At 36.9% G+C, this 16755-nt stretch overlaps 1 protein-coding gene across 1 annotated transcript in view; it reads left to right on the forward strand.

Annotated features, from left to right (window-relative positions):
• CNTNAP2 (contactin associated protein 2) overlaps positions 1-16755 on the forward strand; it is a 1403550-nt gene that overhangs the window by 55697 nt on the left and 1331098 nt on the right. Inside the window, exon 3 of the mRNA XM_088018399.1 lies at positions 9094-9287. Coding sequence (XP_087874525.1) covers positions 9094-9287 — 194 coding nt within the window. The remainder of the gene's footprint in view (positions 1-9093; positions 9288-16755) is intronic.

The raw sequence follows: 16755 nt of genomic DNA on the forward strand, positions 1-16755 counted from the left end.
TGGCAGCTCCTTTGATAAACGTTCGAAGAAGCTAGGTTACATTGATGAATAATGCCAGTCCTTTGGGATACAAGCTGAACGTTTCAAAAAAGTTAAAGCAGCTCTATCACTGTTTATGTCCCAACTTGTCACAGGAGGTAATTCCTGTACTCAGTTATTAGTTCTGCTCCTTCCAGGAGGAAGAGAAATCCCTTGTCTTCATTGGAGAAGGCAGAAATGGGAGACAAACCATTCTGTCATCTTGTCATCTAATAATGTCTGATAATATCAGTTCTCCTTTTTTGTTTTGTTTCAAAATGTACTTTAATACTCTTTCATTTTAACATTATATAGGCATTAATTTTTCCATATTTTAGGAATGACCATGGCATTGCCATTTTCACTTCTCTAGCTCATAACAGACATTAATTAAGGACTGGGGCTCTCTTTTCTGGCTTCCAATCAACAACTATAGCCCCTTGGTTGAAGCCTATTCTAGCTCTTCTAAGTAGGTCAGATGCCACACCTTCTAGCTGTTTATGCCCCACTGTAAATAAAATCTGAGCTCATTAGTAGGCAACTTTTTGCACTTCTTCAGATGCTGGGTTTTTTTTATTTATCAATGAGATAATTCTCAACTGTCTACTTAAACTTTATTTTTTCAAATATTGCCTTTCATTAGTCTTATTATTTTAGATCAGCTTTCATTTGTACCTGAAAATACACTTTTAGTGATACTCTTACATTACATATAGTTTTCAATATTCAGAGGGCCTTTTTAATCTGGGGCATCATGACTTTTATTTTTTCTTTGTCAATTTTGAAAAAATTTCAGTCATTACTTCTTCAAATGTTTATATTCTACATATTTGTTTTATGCTAGAACTTTTTAGACTTCTCATTGAAACTCTATCTTTATCCTCCTTGTCTACAAATTTCAACTTTATTGATGTATCATTGATGTACACTAATAGTTACATATTTAAATTATGCAATTTGATAATCATATATGTTATTCCTATGAAAACATCACCCCAGTCAAGATGATGAATATATCCATTACCCCAAGAGGTTTATTTTTGCTACTTTGTAACCCCCTTTTTTTTTTAAAGATTTTATTTATTTTTTGTCAGAGAGAGAGAGCGCGCACATAAGCAGGAGGAGAGGCAGAGGGAGAGGGAGAAGCAGACTCCCTGCTCAGCAGGGAACCCGATACCGGACTTTATCCCAGGACCCTGGGATCATGACCTGAAGCTGAAAGCAGATGCTTAACTGATCGAACCACCAGTCATCCCTATAACCCTCTTTTTTTCCCCTCCTTGTCCCCCTTCTTCCAGCAATTACTGATCTGCTCTTGTTCTTATATAACAGTTTGCATTTCCTAGAATCTTATATAAATGGAATTTACCATATGCACTTTTTTTGTCCTGGATCCTTTCAGATTATTTTCAGATTAATCATGTAGTGTGTATCAGTGTCCATTCCTTTTGATTACTGAATAGTATTCTGCAATATGGATGTACATCATTTGTTTATCTGTTCATCTGTTGATGGACAGGTGGGTTGCTTTCAGCTTTGGGCTATTACAAGGAAAGCTGCTGAGAACATTGTGCACAGGACTTTGTTATGTTCACAGGCTTCATTTTCTCTTGGGAAAATACCTAGGAGGAGAATGGTGGGATCATATGGTGAGTAGTACGAAGCAGAAGTACCTTCCTCCATTCGGATGATTCTTTGCTCAGCTCTGGGCAGTTTCTCCATATATGTATGCCGATCATTACTCAACTGAAGACTTTGAGGAAGACCCCAGCCAACTGGTCTCACAGCTCTCTCTTCTCAACTCAAGGATTCCATCATGTTCTGCCTGGGTTCTTTCTAATGTCTCATCCTGGAAACTCTCTCAAAATAGGAAGCTGAGCAGTAGGACTCACTTCATTTTGTCCCATATCTCGGGGATTCCAGCCCTTAATTGCCTCGTATCTTGTGGTCTTGCAAACTATCATCTCATATATTTTGACTGCTTTTTCATTGTTTTAGGTGGGGAAGTAAATTCAATCTCTATGACTCCATCTTGGTCAAAAGCAGAAGTTCTTGAATTCTAACATGTTTCATTTTTTCCTATGTTGATTTCTGTATGAATCCTGCAATATTACCTTTCAGCTGAGCGATTCTTTCTGAGGTCATATGTAATTTGTGGATTTTCCTCTGGTGGAGTTTTCTTTTTCCTGTCAGTGACTATATTTTTTTATTCCTAAGATTACTCTTTGGTTCTTTGTAGTATCTGTCTGTAAATGCTTTATTTCCCCTGGTTGCGTCTGATCATTACTGCTGTTTTTAATGGATATGTTACTTATTTTATATTGTTAAGAATATAAAACATATTTATTTCCACTGGTCCTCAATGGTTCTTACATCTGGAGTTAATTCCCATTGAACTTTTGACTTTGTTAGCTGACTTTGTGGCATTTGTTTTCTTTTCTGTGTTGAAATTTTGGTTTCCACACTCTTCTTGACAACCAGTCTCCCTGGCTCTCTGGCTCTGTCTCTCACCTCCTTTTCTGCTGGATAGTTTTGTGACTTTCTGTATTCAGCTTCCCACATCCCTAGTCCAGAACCACAACCTACATGGATGACCTTGCGCTTTTGTCTGGCAGTGTTATTAGAGAATCGTAAGTCCAGTCACCGAGTCAGTGGTGCTGAGCTCATATATACCTGTTTTCTAAGTTCCTTTTTTTAAAAGATTTTATTTACTTGGGGGGAGGGGGGAGGGGCAGAGGGAGAAGCAGACTGCCCTCTGAACAGGGAGCCCAAGTCCAGGCTCCCTCCCAGGACCCCAGGATTACAACCCAAGCAGAAGGCAGACACTGACTGAGCCACACAGGTTCCCGCTGTTTTCTAACTTCTCTGGGCACAGTCTCATCTAAGCCATATTTCTAAGTCAGTAGCAGCTGATTTAGTCTTATTTCCCAAGCAGTTAGTCCTGGGCTAGTCTTTATTTTCAGCCCTGACCCAGGCTTCCTTTCTCTGACACACATGGAGAGACTTAAATTTACCAGTATTCCCCAGGATCCAGTGCCCTGCTGCCTCTGTGTTTTCCCAGACCCTGACTCCAGCTAGCCCCTGCTTTGGTCCTACCCATTGCCTTGCATTTGGGTTGCATTTCTTGTGCATGGAGATGCTTATCTTATATTTTATCCTGGCTATGTCTTTTCAATTTTCTTTTTATCTATTTTATCTAAAAATACTATGTATTTATAGTAGAAGGAGGCCTCCAAGCCTGAACTCATAATATGATCTTGCCTGAAAGTCTCCTTTTCAATTTATTCTTTTCATCTGATACATATTTTTCAACCAGTTATTAAACGTAGTTCTACACTTAATTGAAAAAAATTTTTTCTACCTTTTTCTTTTAAATTAGAATCTAGGCTTATAATCTCTGGTGGTGTTTACAACCACCACTTGAACATCATGTTTATGCAGGAAACATTTATCACTAGAAAAGAAATTTCAAGCCCTCTCTTAAACCACCTACTAAGTTTTTCTTTTCTCTCAGAATTACTGGTTTATAAATTATAAAGCAGAAATAACCATCATAATTATAAGCTTTCACTAAGTTTAGAGGGCTAGTTGCATTCATTTCTCCAGGTTCTCTATTACAATGTATCACTCAAGTAACCCCAGTAGAATGGGACACTAGAATATAAACACTATGTATCTTTATAATACACACACACACACACACACACACACAATGGGTGTATGCATGTGAGAGAGAGAAAAAAAGAGAAAAGAGAAAGGGAGGGATGAAAGGAAGTGGAAGGGGAGAGGGAGAGAAAAAGAGGGAGGGAACAGCGTCCTTCCTGTCTAGGGAATGGTAAGAGTTTTACATAAGTGCACATCTTTCAGTTCATGCTAACAACTTTCTAGTTATCAACTGATATTTTTGGTTCTTTTATTTCCAAATAAGAGTTAGTGTTGTCTTCTTAGAAACTAAGAGTTTATGACTATTCACTATCTCTACCTCCTCTACCTTCTCTTCAACTTTGCAGTTTTTTTCCTTTGAGCTATCGCAACATCCATTGGGAATGCATTTGCCCTCGTATAACTCTCCACAATATGCTGGGGAACACTTCTGTCTTATATACCATTTTCCCGAGGTTTTTGTGATGAAAGAGTTATCATCCTTAATCCTTGCATCAATAGAGGCTACACATTTCACAAGCCAAATGAACAAAGTAATCAACTTCCCCAAATTACACTGCTTTATAGATCAAAGAGAAATAGGAAACTTTCCATCGATCTTTCTACCATGTTCTTCACGAAAGCCTGACATTTGCCCTCCCCTTGAGGTTAATCACTATTCTCTCCACGTGTAGTTCTGCAAAGAAATAACTTTTAACTTACATTTTCCTTTCTTTTAGCATTTTGTTTCCCTTAAAGTTGACAATAAATTCTACTTTTTAAAGTAGTGAGATTAATGGGATTAAGTAGTTGTAGTTAATTGCCTCCTCATTGAAAAATTGTAATTCAGTAAAAATGAGTAACTTAAGAAAATTTATACTGGAATATTTTTTGAGGACTAGTTAGAAATATTCTGATTTCACTGAACAATTAATTGCTCACATTTACCCCTCTTCAGTCCCTGTAATAATCGCATATTTACTTCAACGACCAAATCACCCTGTTGCTTTTGGTAACACACAGAATTTTCTATGCAGTTAGCTGTAGAATTTTCCCTAAGTTTGGAACAATATATCTAACAGATAAGAAAGTATATTAATAATCTCTTGATAATGGGGTGTGTTATTATCCCAGAAATTCATCTACAGCTCTTCTAACATTTTACAGAATTCTAGGTAAAATAGGCATGTGGATGATAGATGACTATGGGGAATATCAGATACTACAACAGGGGAAAAACAGCATATAAATAACACACACGGACAGAGACAACGAATTCCCATTGTTAGTGAGCAGATTATCAGGAGATTCCAAGGAAGTATTGCAGATTGGATTCCCCAGGATATAAATTCTAAGATGGAGAAGAACATGTAGGGAATTTATTAGAGTACCTTTGGGATGGAGACTTGTGGAAGGTAAAGGGATGAAGTGGAAAGAGGCAGAGGGAGAAGTTGAGATGCAATCTACTCTCAGTGGAGGCTTCAACCAATTCTACAGACTGCCATGACCCACCAGTTTTCCCAAGTTGGGGCAGGAGGAAGGACTGCCCTTTCAAACTCCTGGTTGACCAGTCACTGCATGTGTACAACCCCAGGAAGGGGCATGCCCTTCATTACAGTGCCTTTTTTTCACTCAGGAAGTTCCTCAAGAGGAATTACAGCTAACGACTGTCTCTCAGCAACTTTGAAATAACTGAGGTAATAATTCCTCCTGTCATAAACGAGGACCTGAATGGCACATCACAGCATCCACTGCTAGAGGTAATGCTTGCAGTGGACATGCTGATACTTGAAGGAGAAGTTACAGTGTCTCACTTTTATTGGAACATGTCACACCCTTATTTATATATCGTCTGTGGCCACTTCAGTGCTACAATGGCAGGGGTTGGTAGTTCTACCAGAGGTGTATGGTCTGCAAAGCCTAAAATATTTGGTATTGAACACTTTATAGAAAAAGTGTGCTGATCCCTGATATAGGGTTACTATCTTCAAAGAATATTACGTCACTCCCTAGTAACCTAAGAAACTCAATACAGAATGTATTTTTTCTTGCCACCTCTCCTTTGTGCTAGCATAGTCTTAGGTTTTACTTCTACATCTGTTATAAACCCTCTAATTCATTGCTCCTGTTTTTCTTTTAAACACTCCATTAAGAAGGGTACCTGGGTGGCTCAGTCAGTTAAGTGTCTGCCTTCGGCTCAGCTCATGATCCCAGAGTCCCAGGATGGAGCCCTGCATTGGGCTCTGTGTTCAGTGAGGAGTCAGCTTCTCCCTCTCCTTCTGCCCCTCTCCCTGCTCGGAGTCACTCTCTCTCACTCACTCTTTCCAAAATAAATAAATTAAAAAATCTTAAAAAAAAAAAAACTCAATTATCTTTTTTTATTTTTTAAAGATTTTATTTATCTGACAGAGAGAGAGAGAGCGAGCACCAGCAAGGGGAGCAGCAGGCAGAGGGAGAGGGAGAAGCAGGCTCCCACTGAGCAGGGAGAGCCCAATGCGGGGCTCAGTCCCAGGACACTGGGATCTTGACTTGGCCAAAGGCAGACGCTTAACTGAGCCACCCATGTGCCCCCACTCAATTATTTTTTAAAGAAATTTGAAAACACAAATATTTTATCTTCACTGACATGTTTACCATTATTAGCATTCATTTCTTCATGTAGAAATGAGTTTTAATATGGGAAATTTTCGTGGAGGCTGAAAAATTTACATTTCTTCTACCTATGGGTGATGAATTCTCTCAGCTTTTGCCCTAAATATCATGTTACTTTCACGTTTAAAGGATATTTTTGCTGGATACAGAATTTTAGATTGACAGACTTGTTTTTTCCTTTCCTTTTCATCCTATCAGATGTCATTCTTTTGTCTTTTGCTTTGCATCGTTTTTGCTAAGATGTTATTACCCTCTGGCTACTTTTGAGATTTTTCTCTTTAGCATTGTTTTTTTACCAGTTGATTATGATGAGACTTGGTGTGTTTATCTTTGTATTGATCCTGTTTTCAGCTTGAATTCCTCAGATATCTGGGTTTACTATTTTCAACCACTGTTTCTTCAAGTGTATTTTTAGGGGTCCCTGTGTGGCTCAGTGGGTTAAATATCTGATCCTTGATCTCAGCTCAGGTCTTGATCTCAGGGTCATGAGTTCAAGTCCTGTATTGGGATCCATGCTGGGCATGAGCCCACTAAAAACAAACAAACAAACAAACAAAAAAAAACTAGGGGCACCTGGTGACTAAGTCGATGGAGTGTCCAACTCTTGGTTTTGCCTCAGGTCCTGATCTCAGCGTCCTGGGACCCAGCCCAGCATCGGGCTCTAGGCTCAGTGTGGAGCCTGCTTAGGATTCTCTCTCTCCCTCTCCTCCCTCCTCTCTCTCTTTCCTTCCCTGCCCCCTCCAAAATTTATATAGTATATATATTATATATATTTCAGAAACTTCCATTTTGTTCTCTTTAGTTGTATATTTTCCCCATTAATATCTCATATTGTTCATTCAATATTTTATATTTTCTTTCAAATAATGGAACTAATTTATAAGCTCAGTTTTAAAGTCCTGGTCAACTAATTTCATCATCTCTGTTATTTATAATCTATTTCTATTGACTGACTTTTCTCTGGTTTAATTCATTTTTTCCTTCTCCCCCAAATGTCTTATATTTAAAACAATTTTTATGCTGGACATTACGGATGCTATGTTGTTGAGCTTCTGAATTTCACGGCCTTCCTTAATGAAATGTTGAGTTTTGTCTGAGCAAGGAGTTAATTTATTTGTAGGTCAGACTGATCTTTTTTCAGGCTTTTTACCAACATTTATTCAGATGTGTCCAGAGTAGCCCTTAGTTTAGGACTAAATTATTCTAATCTTTCTGAGATGTCTGCTGAATGCCTAGCCTTGTTCAACAACTTCTCTCAAGTGTGAAATTAAACTACCTCCCACCCTCGGCTCCCTTTGGTTGTTCATTTCATTATGGCCTTTACCTGGTCTTGTGGAGTCTTGGTCTGCAACTACACAACTTCCAATTCATACAGAATCTGGACTCCAGAGGCTCACTGGTGATCCCATGCAGATTTCCAGAGCTCTTTCTCTTTAGAGCTGCCCCCTCCTGGTACTTGTCCTACAAATTCCAGCTTCCTCAGGAGATTTGATTTTGATATGTCTCCATCTCATTGACACTGTTGTACTCTGGGATGCTCTTTCATATGCCACAATCCAGAAAGTAAACCAGGCAGAAAGTCAGGAAGCTGGCAGGTATTACCTCATTTGTTTATCTTCTCCTGTGGATCAGGGATCCTGTATTGTCCATTGTCTAATCCCTATAAAGGGATTATACATTTTGTAATTTTGTGATTTTTTTTTTATGGCAGGAGAAGTATTCTATCATAGCTGAAAGCAGAAACAAGCCATGTAAACATCATTAAGTGAATGATATATCTGTGATGATTTGCAAAATGATTTCTATTATCACAGTCCTCATAGAATAAATTCTTTTATTGTCTCTTAGGTTTTTTATTTGTGAAGTGCTGCATATATATGTTGATACACTGTACATGGAATAATTTCTTGAATACTTTTCTACCATTCACTCCTATTAGTAGCCAAACTCACTCAAAAAATTATATTGCCCCTTAGCACTAAGCATTATGCCATATTTTCCATAATATATTTATATACAACCATAGTTATTTTATATGGTGGTATAAACTAAGAGTATTTTTCTATATTAATGTTATTTTCCTAAAAATTTTGTTTGCATTTTTATTATTTAACAATTTTTATATTTTACCAAAAGAAGTTTTACTTCATTTAGTTACTGAAATTATTTTCCTCAGAATGTGGTTATCAAGAGGCCTGGGTTGTATAGCTCTTAAGGGTTAGTGAACACATTACCTGAGTAACTATATACCTTAGTTCTCATGAGTACAGGACTTAATATAAGATTAGACCTCCTCTTAAGAACGACTAGTATTCTTTGAACTCTGAACTTTTTAATGCAAAAGAGAGTTTAGAGTTGTGTATAAGTGCTTTTTGTTTCATTTATAATCTACTCAAACATAAAACCTCACATGAGGAATTAATAGATTGTTACATTTTTTTTCCTAGTGATTTTTAGTTGAAGAATTAATGGTAAATTGATCAACCCTCAGCCAATTAGACTTTGACATGTACTAATAAGATCTAATTGAGGAATTATGAAGACATTTGCTCAGGAGAAAATGAGCACATAATTACACTATAAAGAGGTTAGAGTATCAATGTTACCCACCTGGAAGAATATTAGTTGAAGTCCCAGTGGCATCTATAAAGGACATTCCATAATATATCTGTAGAATGTTGCACTGCTAAGGCCAATTAAAAGATGTAGAATAATCCATAGTCAATTGTAGAACTTCAACTCTAAATATCCATTTTCCTCTCTTGCCTCGACCTTCTTCAGGTGCCGGGGGATGGTCTCCATCCGACAGTGACCATTATCAATGGCTTCAGGTTGACTTTGGCAATCGGAAGCAGATCAGTGCCATTGCAACCCAAGGAAGATACAGCAGCTCAGACTGGGTGACCCAATACCGCATGCTGTTCAGTGACACTGGGAGAAATTGGAAACCCTATCATCAGGATGGGAACATCTGGGTGAGTCACTGTCAGAAATGCAAACACAGAACCTTGTGGCAGATTTGTGACCCGAGACCCTCCAAGTCCTGGCACAGTTTGGGGATGTGGAGAGGGTTGGGTGTGGCCTGGCTGAAGGTTGATCATGCTATTTTTGTTTCTTGTCTTTGTGTTTGTGTCCTCTGGTACTTGCTGAGAGAGAAAAGAAATGTGAGTGAAGCCAAAGGGGGGGAAATGGATCTAAATCCCAGTGTGCCTTGCCCCACCCCCTGCCTTTCCTAAATGACAGAAAACCCTTATCTTGCAAAGTGGATGTGTCCCCTTCCCTGGTTTCTAGTATATTTCAAAGAAAACAAAATCTCCCAATAAAACTGTTGAAACCTGGGGGAAAAAAGGTAAATAATTTAATGATAATAGAATACTAGAATTTCTTTAAACACAATATTTCAAGTTACTATATTTTTGTCTGGAGTACAGATCTGAAATGGTACAAATTGTACCAAAATACTGAACCATAAGTTAACGAAGTAGAATGAAAAAAAAATTCCTGACTTAGGTTTTCATTCCTTCCTCCCCCTCATTCTTACTTGCTCAGACTGTTTCTGTTGAAGATATTTAGTTAAATCTTTAAAGAACAACATGGGAAAAGGTCTACTGCCCACAGGGTTTGGGGGAACTCACAGGCACTGGGCAAGGGGCTGTGTACTCTGAAGCACTTTACTTCCTGCCAGAAGCAAGTTCAGTTTTTTATTTTGTTTTAATCCAGGCCTGTTCAGATGAAGTAGCATTCACTGAGCCACTGACCATTTATGTATAAAGTGAAAAATAAGGTAGAAAAAAATGGTTTTCTTTTAAAGAAAAACCTAATGGAAGACCAGCCATAGCTCTGGAGCACATCAAGTACTACGCCGAACATCCCCTCCCCAGTTTTGAATATTTTAAAATATTACGGGTCTTCACTCTGAGGTGTATGCACTTGTCGATATTTGTCTAGTCAAAGCCATCAGGAAGCCATTCATTCACTCATTCATTCATTCTTGTTAATTGAAGAAATAGTTTCCTCTGGCTGCAGTTTCTATCCAAGGTTAAGGGCAATGGGTCTCAATCTGAGCTCTCCATTTGAATCACCTATAGACGCTTTAGAGTATATGGATTCCAGGTACATCCAGACCAGTTAAATCTGAAGCATGTAAGTAGAAATTAGATGAATGTTAATGATTACTTTTTTTGAAGATAGAGATCTTCAACTCAGGTAAAATATTGAAATTACGAGAATAATTTAGAGGAGTAGGAGCAGTGATTTATGGCAAGAAAAGAAATGTCCCATACTATATATTATATATAATTATTATATTAGTGGCTTAGACCCTTACTACAGATCTATATTCATTTTACTCTTTTATTATGAGAGAAAAATAGTTTAAACCATTCACTCTTAAAATATCTCAGTTAAGTTGGAAACTTGTGTGTATCCAATCAAATGTTCAGCACACTTGAATAAATTACTTTAAAATACTAAATTTTGAGGGATCTACTTTAGTTTAACCAAAATTAGGTAAAGCCATCAATATTAAACGGGAAGAAAAAAGAAGGAGTAAGAAGAAAGTCACTTTTTAAGTTGTGTTCTTCACGGTATTAGGTAGAGCACTGGGAATTTTCAGCCTGATCAGGACCCATTCTTAGAGAATTTATGTTTTAAAAAATCCTCAAGTAATTTTTGTGGGTTGACAGAGTTCAGAGCTCCTAGTTTGGGTAGGTGGTCATTTCTACAGCAGTATCCAATGATCATAACTGTCATGTAAAATCAGGATATAATGTTCTGATAATAAAAATTCCTCCAGGGGCGACAGGGTGGCTCAGTTGGTTAAGTGTCTAACTCTTGATCTTAGGTCACATCTTGATTTCAGGGTCATGAGTTCAAGTTCTGTGTTAGGCTCCATGCTGGGCAAGGAATTTACTTTAAAAAAAAGTCCTCCAGAGTTGTTCTTTATTTCATCACACCATGATTGTATGACCCAAAAGTAGTTGTTAACTGGGATGGATAAGCTGTAGGAAGCAAGGAGAAGGGATAATGTCTCTTTATGGAAAGTCTTCATCTGACAATTAAGATAATACAAAGTCTCAAGCCCAACATATAGAAAAGTGATTTTCGACTCTGGCTATACAATAGAATAACCTAGAGAGTTTTAAAATATCTGGATGTCCAGGTCCCACCTCCAGAGGTTTGGTTTAGTTGGTCTATGGTGCAGCCTAGGCATCAGGATTGTAAAGTTCCCCAGGTCTTTCTAATGTACAGCCAACATGGAGAACCATATTTTAGATTGGTTTTTGGCCCATAGGTAAAGTGGGGATGGAAGAAGTTTATTGTAAGACACAAACAAATATTAGAAAATTAGAAAAGACCTTCCTCAAAGCGTAGAGGAGAGAGAGAGACTGACCAAACAGACCAATCAAGTGGGAGTAGACAATTTAAGGCTCAGATCACAAATTCTTCCAGGAAAAGATTCATTATTTTCTAACTCTCTGTGCATTCTAACTTAAAACCAGATTAGCATATTGGTGATATTATTTGAGGGCTGCAAACCAGACTCCAAAGAATCTTCCACATTTCTGTTTTTGTAAGGTTTTCGTCCCACAATTGAGAGTGTCAAATCCTCTCCTATCATAATGTACTAAAGTGGTAATACAGATAGCTGGTAAAATGCAGAGGCATTTGGGTTTTAATTTACTTATCAGATACTTAGCAATTAGGGATAGTTCATTCTGACTAAATACAGAGACATAAGTTCAAAGAGCTAAGAAAGGTCGAATTTTCCAGGTTGACTTGGACTCTCTGGGTTTACATAAAATACTAGGGGTTGAGTGAGAGAGACAGGGCCATGCAATGGAAATATCACAGGTAGGCTCCATCTCCATACATGGCTCTCAGCCTTTTCCCATGGTGTTCAGAGTGTATTTTCCACTGTTTTCTGCCATTCCGGTGTTCCTTTGGTTTCTTCTTTTCAAATCCTGTATTTTTCATTAAAACTAAGTATGTGATGAGTGATTATTTCTAGATGAAACTATAGTGAGCCAATTATGAGATTTCAGAAATCAAAACAAGTTTGAGACACAAACTACATACTGTGAAATGTTTTTTTTAAATGCCAGTGAGCCTACAACATAATGATTACATTCCTTTAATAACCTACGACAGAAATGGTTTAATCCTCATTAATGTGAAAAATAGTCCCTTGGTTTGATGTAGTCTAAAAGAGATAAAACTCATTGTTTTCTAAAAATTCTTGAGTACTTTAAAGCTTGTCTTTTTTTTTTTAAAGATTTTATTTATTTATTTGAGAGAGAGAATGAGAGAGAGAGCACATGAGAGTGGGGAGGGTCAGAGGGAGAAGCAGACTCCCTGCTGAGCAGGGAGCCCGATGCCGGACTCGATCCCGGGACTCCAGGATCATGACCTGAGCCGAAGGCAGTCGCTTAACCAACTGAGCCACCCAGGCGCCCCTAAAGCTTGTCTTAACGTGCATTAGATGATTAAAATTTAGCATTTTCAAATCTTGACCAAAAAATATACTTTGGACATAAGTTTATGAAAAATGTAATTAAATATTAAATTTTCTTTTAATCCAAATACTGCTTAACATAATGTATATTGCACTTAAATAAAGGAGATATCTGAGGTTGCCTGCATGGCTCAGTCAGTTAAGCATCGGCCTTCAGCTGGGGTCATGACCCTAGAGTCTGGGGATCCAGCCCCACATTAGACTCCCTGCTCAGTGGGGAGTCTGCTTCTCCCCCTCCCTCTCCCTCTGCCTCTGCCCCTCCCCTGCTCATGCTCTCTCTTTCTCTCTCTCAAAAAAAAAAAAAAAAAATAGGTAAGATCTTCATAAAAGAAAGAGATTTCTGGCATAGATTTTGAAAGCTGTTTGACGGACAGCACTCTATACAGTGGGAAGTTTCAGATTGTCAAAAAAAGTTTAAGCTGATACAGTTAACAAAGTTGTTTTCCCTATCCATCCCTAAAATGATTAATTACCTGAGAAGGATGAAAAGCAATGTAAATTCAATCACTTAAGTATCGCTTTTAATAAATCCCAGTGGTTAGTCTTTCTATAATTACAGGAGGGATGGACAACACAAGTAATTTTATTATAATATTGTTATTAAATGTCCATATGGAGAATCTGAGTTATTTTATGACCATTGGATAATGTTAAAATAAGTGAAAAAAAGGCATGTCAACGAGAGATTATGACAATTTGACAGGATTTTAAAATCATTATCCTAACTTTAGAATCTATGAAATGATAATGGCTCTTGAAAATATTCCTGAAGAATAGTTTAATTGAATATTTCATACTAAAAGAGGTGAGTTGTTAGATGTGCCTAACTAGTCAAACCTTCTCATTCCTCATTGATAAAATGAGGCATAAAAGAATTCTTTATACTTTATCCACAATGCCCTCTCCTTCTATTCGGAATTTTCTTTCAAATGTAGAAGAAAATTCTGTGCAGATTGGTAAAATTGCCCACCCCCCTGAGAAATCATTGCATTTACATAGTCCACAAAATCTAATTTGCATACTGCTCTGGAGGTGTTTTCTGGTTACCTAAATATAATCTGTAGGACAGAGAGGAAGTATACCGTATGAGCATTTCTTATCAAAAGTCCATTCAGCATCACATTAAATAAGAATTCCAGCAGATTTTTGCTATGAGGCTGCATTTAGTTTTGCTTGGGAAATTCAATTACCAGTTTTTGAATGCAGATATTTGGAGCCAAATTAGGCACTTGAAGTATTAAGAGTGAATGTCTTCCTTACATACCATTATTGTTTTGCAGAATAGTCATATACCACAAATTTACCTGTAATGTAAATGTAGATTTTCTTCTTCTTTTTAAAATTTGTTTATTAAATGATGAGCAAATATTTATATATTCCTAGTGATTTTTTTAAATCAGTTTTTATCCCTTTCATTAATAGTAGACAGGTATCAAACTGGGATTAGTAACCACTGAATATATTAGATGGAGAATCCCACAGAACAGAAATGTTTATATTTAAATTACAACTTTACATATTTGTCAAGAATATAGGAATACAGAGGTTCATATTCTCTAAGCAATATTAAATAGAATATTAATTTGCTAGATAGAATAACAACCTGGGTCACTTACATGCTTTTTTCCACACATATACTCACACAGAAAACGTCATTGTTTCTAACAAGTTTGAAACATTTAAAAAAGCTAAAAAGCAACTAATAGCAGATGAATATATTAAATTCTTTGTTTTCCTGAATATCGGTAGCTTGAATCTGTATTCTCTACCTCCTTTTTAACCAACTATCTTACCAACTCATATCTAAATAATAAAAGTTCCTAAAACTCTTTGTAGATTAGCATATAACCAGGTGTTCAGTAAGTGAAAGCCAAGAGAGGGATTCAAAAGGCCTGATTTCAAGTATCTGGGTTCATGTATTTGGTCTATAAACTTGGAGAGGTCACTCTGTGCCTCTAATTCCTAATCTGAGAAATGAGAATAATGCCTCTTGGGAGATTTACACAAGATTATGTAAGTAAAGAAATTTTGCAAGCTAAAAAGATTTCGAAACATGTATGTTTTCTGTTGCCTATATAGAAGCATTCTATAAAACGGGTAGCATTCTAGTTTGTATACGAAACTAGGTCAGTATTTCTTTTTAGTGAGAATAGTCTGTGATGATAATTTCCGGAGTTTAGGCCCCCTCTATCCTTTTCAGATACATTCTACCTCTGTTTACTCTTATTCATGATTTAAAATATCTGAAAATATTTTAGGTGAAGGAAATGTGACTTAAAATGGGAAGGGGAATGTGGACAAACTTGGTCAACAAATGGAGTGGCCATTGGTAGGCAGTGCAGTGCAGGCTGGCTTGTAAAGCATGGCTGGTAGTCCTAGCTCTGTGCCACGTGCCTTTGCAGTGCTTATAACAAATTATTTGTTACCATAATGATGGCCGTGTGTCCAATGAGCCATGAAAGGGGGGATTGCTTAAAAAGGAGTGGATTATTCTCTCCTATCTTCTCAACCATTTGTTGTAGTTGGTTGCACTAATTTTCCAAATCACTTCAAAATCTGTTCTAGTTATAAATGTAAAACGTAAGTATTTCACAGTTCTATACTATACTATACTTAGAGTCTTTCAAACAAATCTAGGATTTTTTCCTGCCTTTGAAAATAAGGAAGATAACCATCCCTCTTGCTTGCTCATGTGTCTTTCATCAGTTGATAACATCCCTTTCTTCACTTAGGACACTAATGCAATATTTTTTGCCAATAGATAGGATTTGTTTAAAAAATGCACATGCATTGTGGCTGCAATCACTTATGTAGGGAAAGGTACATTCAAAACAATTTTATGGATAACTTATTGAAAAATAAGACACATCAAAATAATCTGCATTAAACCATTTCTAAAATGGTTCTTGATATAAATGGGATATACATCTTTAGGACGTGCATAGAAAAAAATAATAATGTCCAGGGTGAATTTAGAATAAGCTTCTTATTTCTGTGAAATACATTTTTCTGTTTACACCCCTCTTAGGCTGGGTGATATTTTTCAAGTCTCATGAATTTTAATAAGTTGAGTGGATATTCCAGATTCTTTTGCATATACTATAATGCCTCTAAGAGTGAATTTTGATCACCTTTCTAAATACACATTTGTATTAGGAGATTCTCATTTTAAGAGGTCATAGGACTTTTTCCTGCATCAATTTGTGAGTCATTCAATATTCTACACATATACATATATGTAAGAACCATTCTAGCCAATGTGGTTAGTGTTTAATCTTTTTCCAAAAATCTGGAAGATAAAAGTAAGATGGTATAATCTTATATGATATGGCTTCTTACTTCCAACAGTATATTATTCTTCACGGTGTAGTGTATTTTTTCACATATGAGTTAAAATAGGATATATGTAGTCATTGTTCTAAATTTTTAGAAGTTTATTGGATTGCTTGAAGACCAATCTGAAAGAGGAAGTGTTCTCATTAAGCATCATGATATCACCAGGTGTTTTATTTTGCTCTGGATTCAAATAATGGAGATGCTAATATTTTTCTTATTAGACCAAGGTGGGCTTTAGGTGACATGAGGCTAAATGAGTCCAGGTGAATGCAAATTTCTATAAAGCATTGAGAGATAGGTACCTGCAAATATCTTGAATAATAATGATGGACAATATGACTTAAGATGAGTGTCTCTTCTCCGCTCAAGCAGGAACTTAGCAGAAATTAGAGGAATAGCAATATGTCTCTATGGGGGAAAGTAGACATCATAAAGCCTGCTCTTGTATGGCTGCAGGACCCTGAGAGGAAGTGAAAGTAGCAGCTCACTGGTGTGTTCTAGAATTGGACCACCTTTCACAGATATCTGTGTGACTGGGAGATTTCTAGACCTTTCTGTGTTTAAATCTCCTCACCTGTACAATACAGCTAATA

This window comes from Eumetopias jubatus, unplaced genomic scaffold, assembly GCF_037043125.1.
Source record: "Eumetopias jubatus isolate StellerSeaLion01/CBP00866 unplaced genomic scaffold, mEumJub1_p1.0 scaffold_14, whole genome shotgun sequence".
NCBI classification, from domain to species: Eukaryota; Metazoa; Chordata; class Mammalia; order Carnivora; family Otariidae; genus Eumetopias; species Eumetopias jubatus.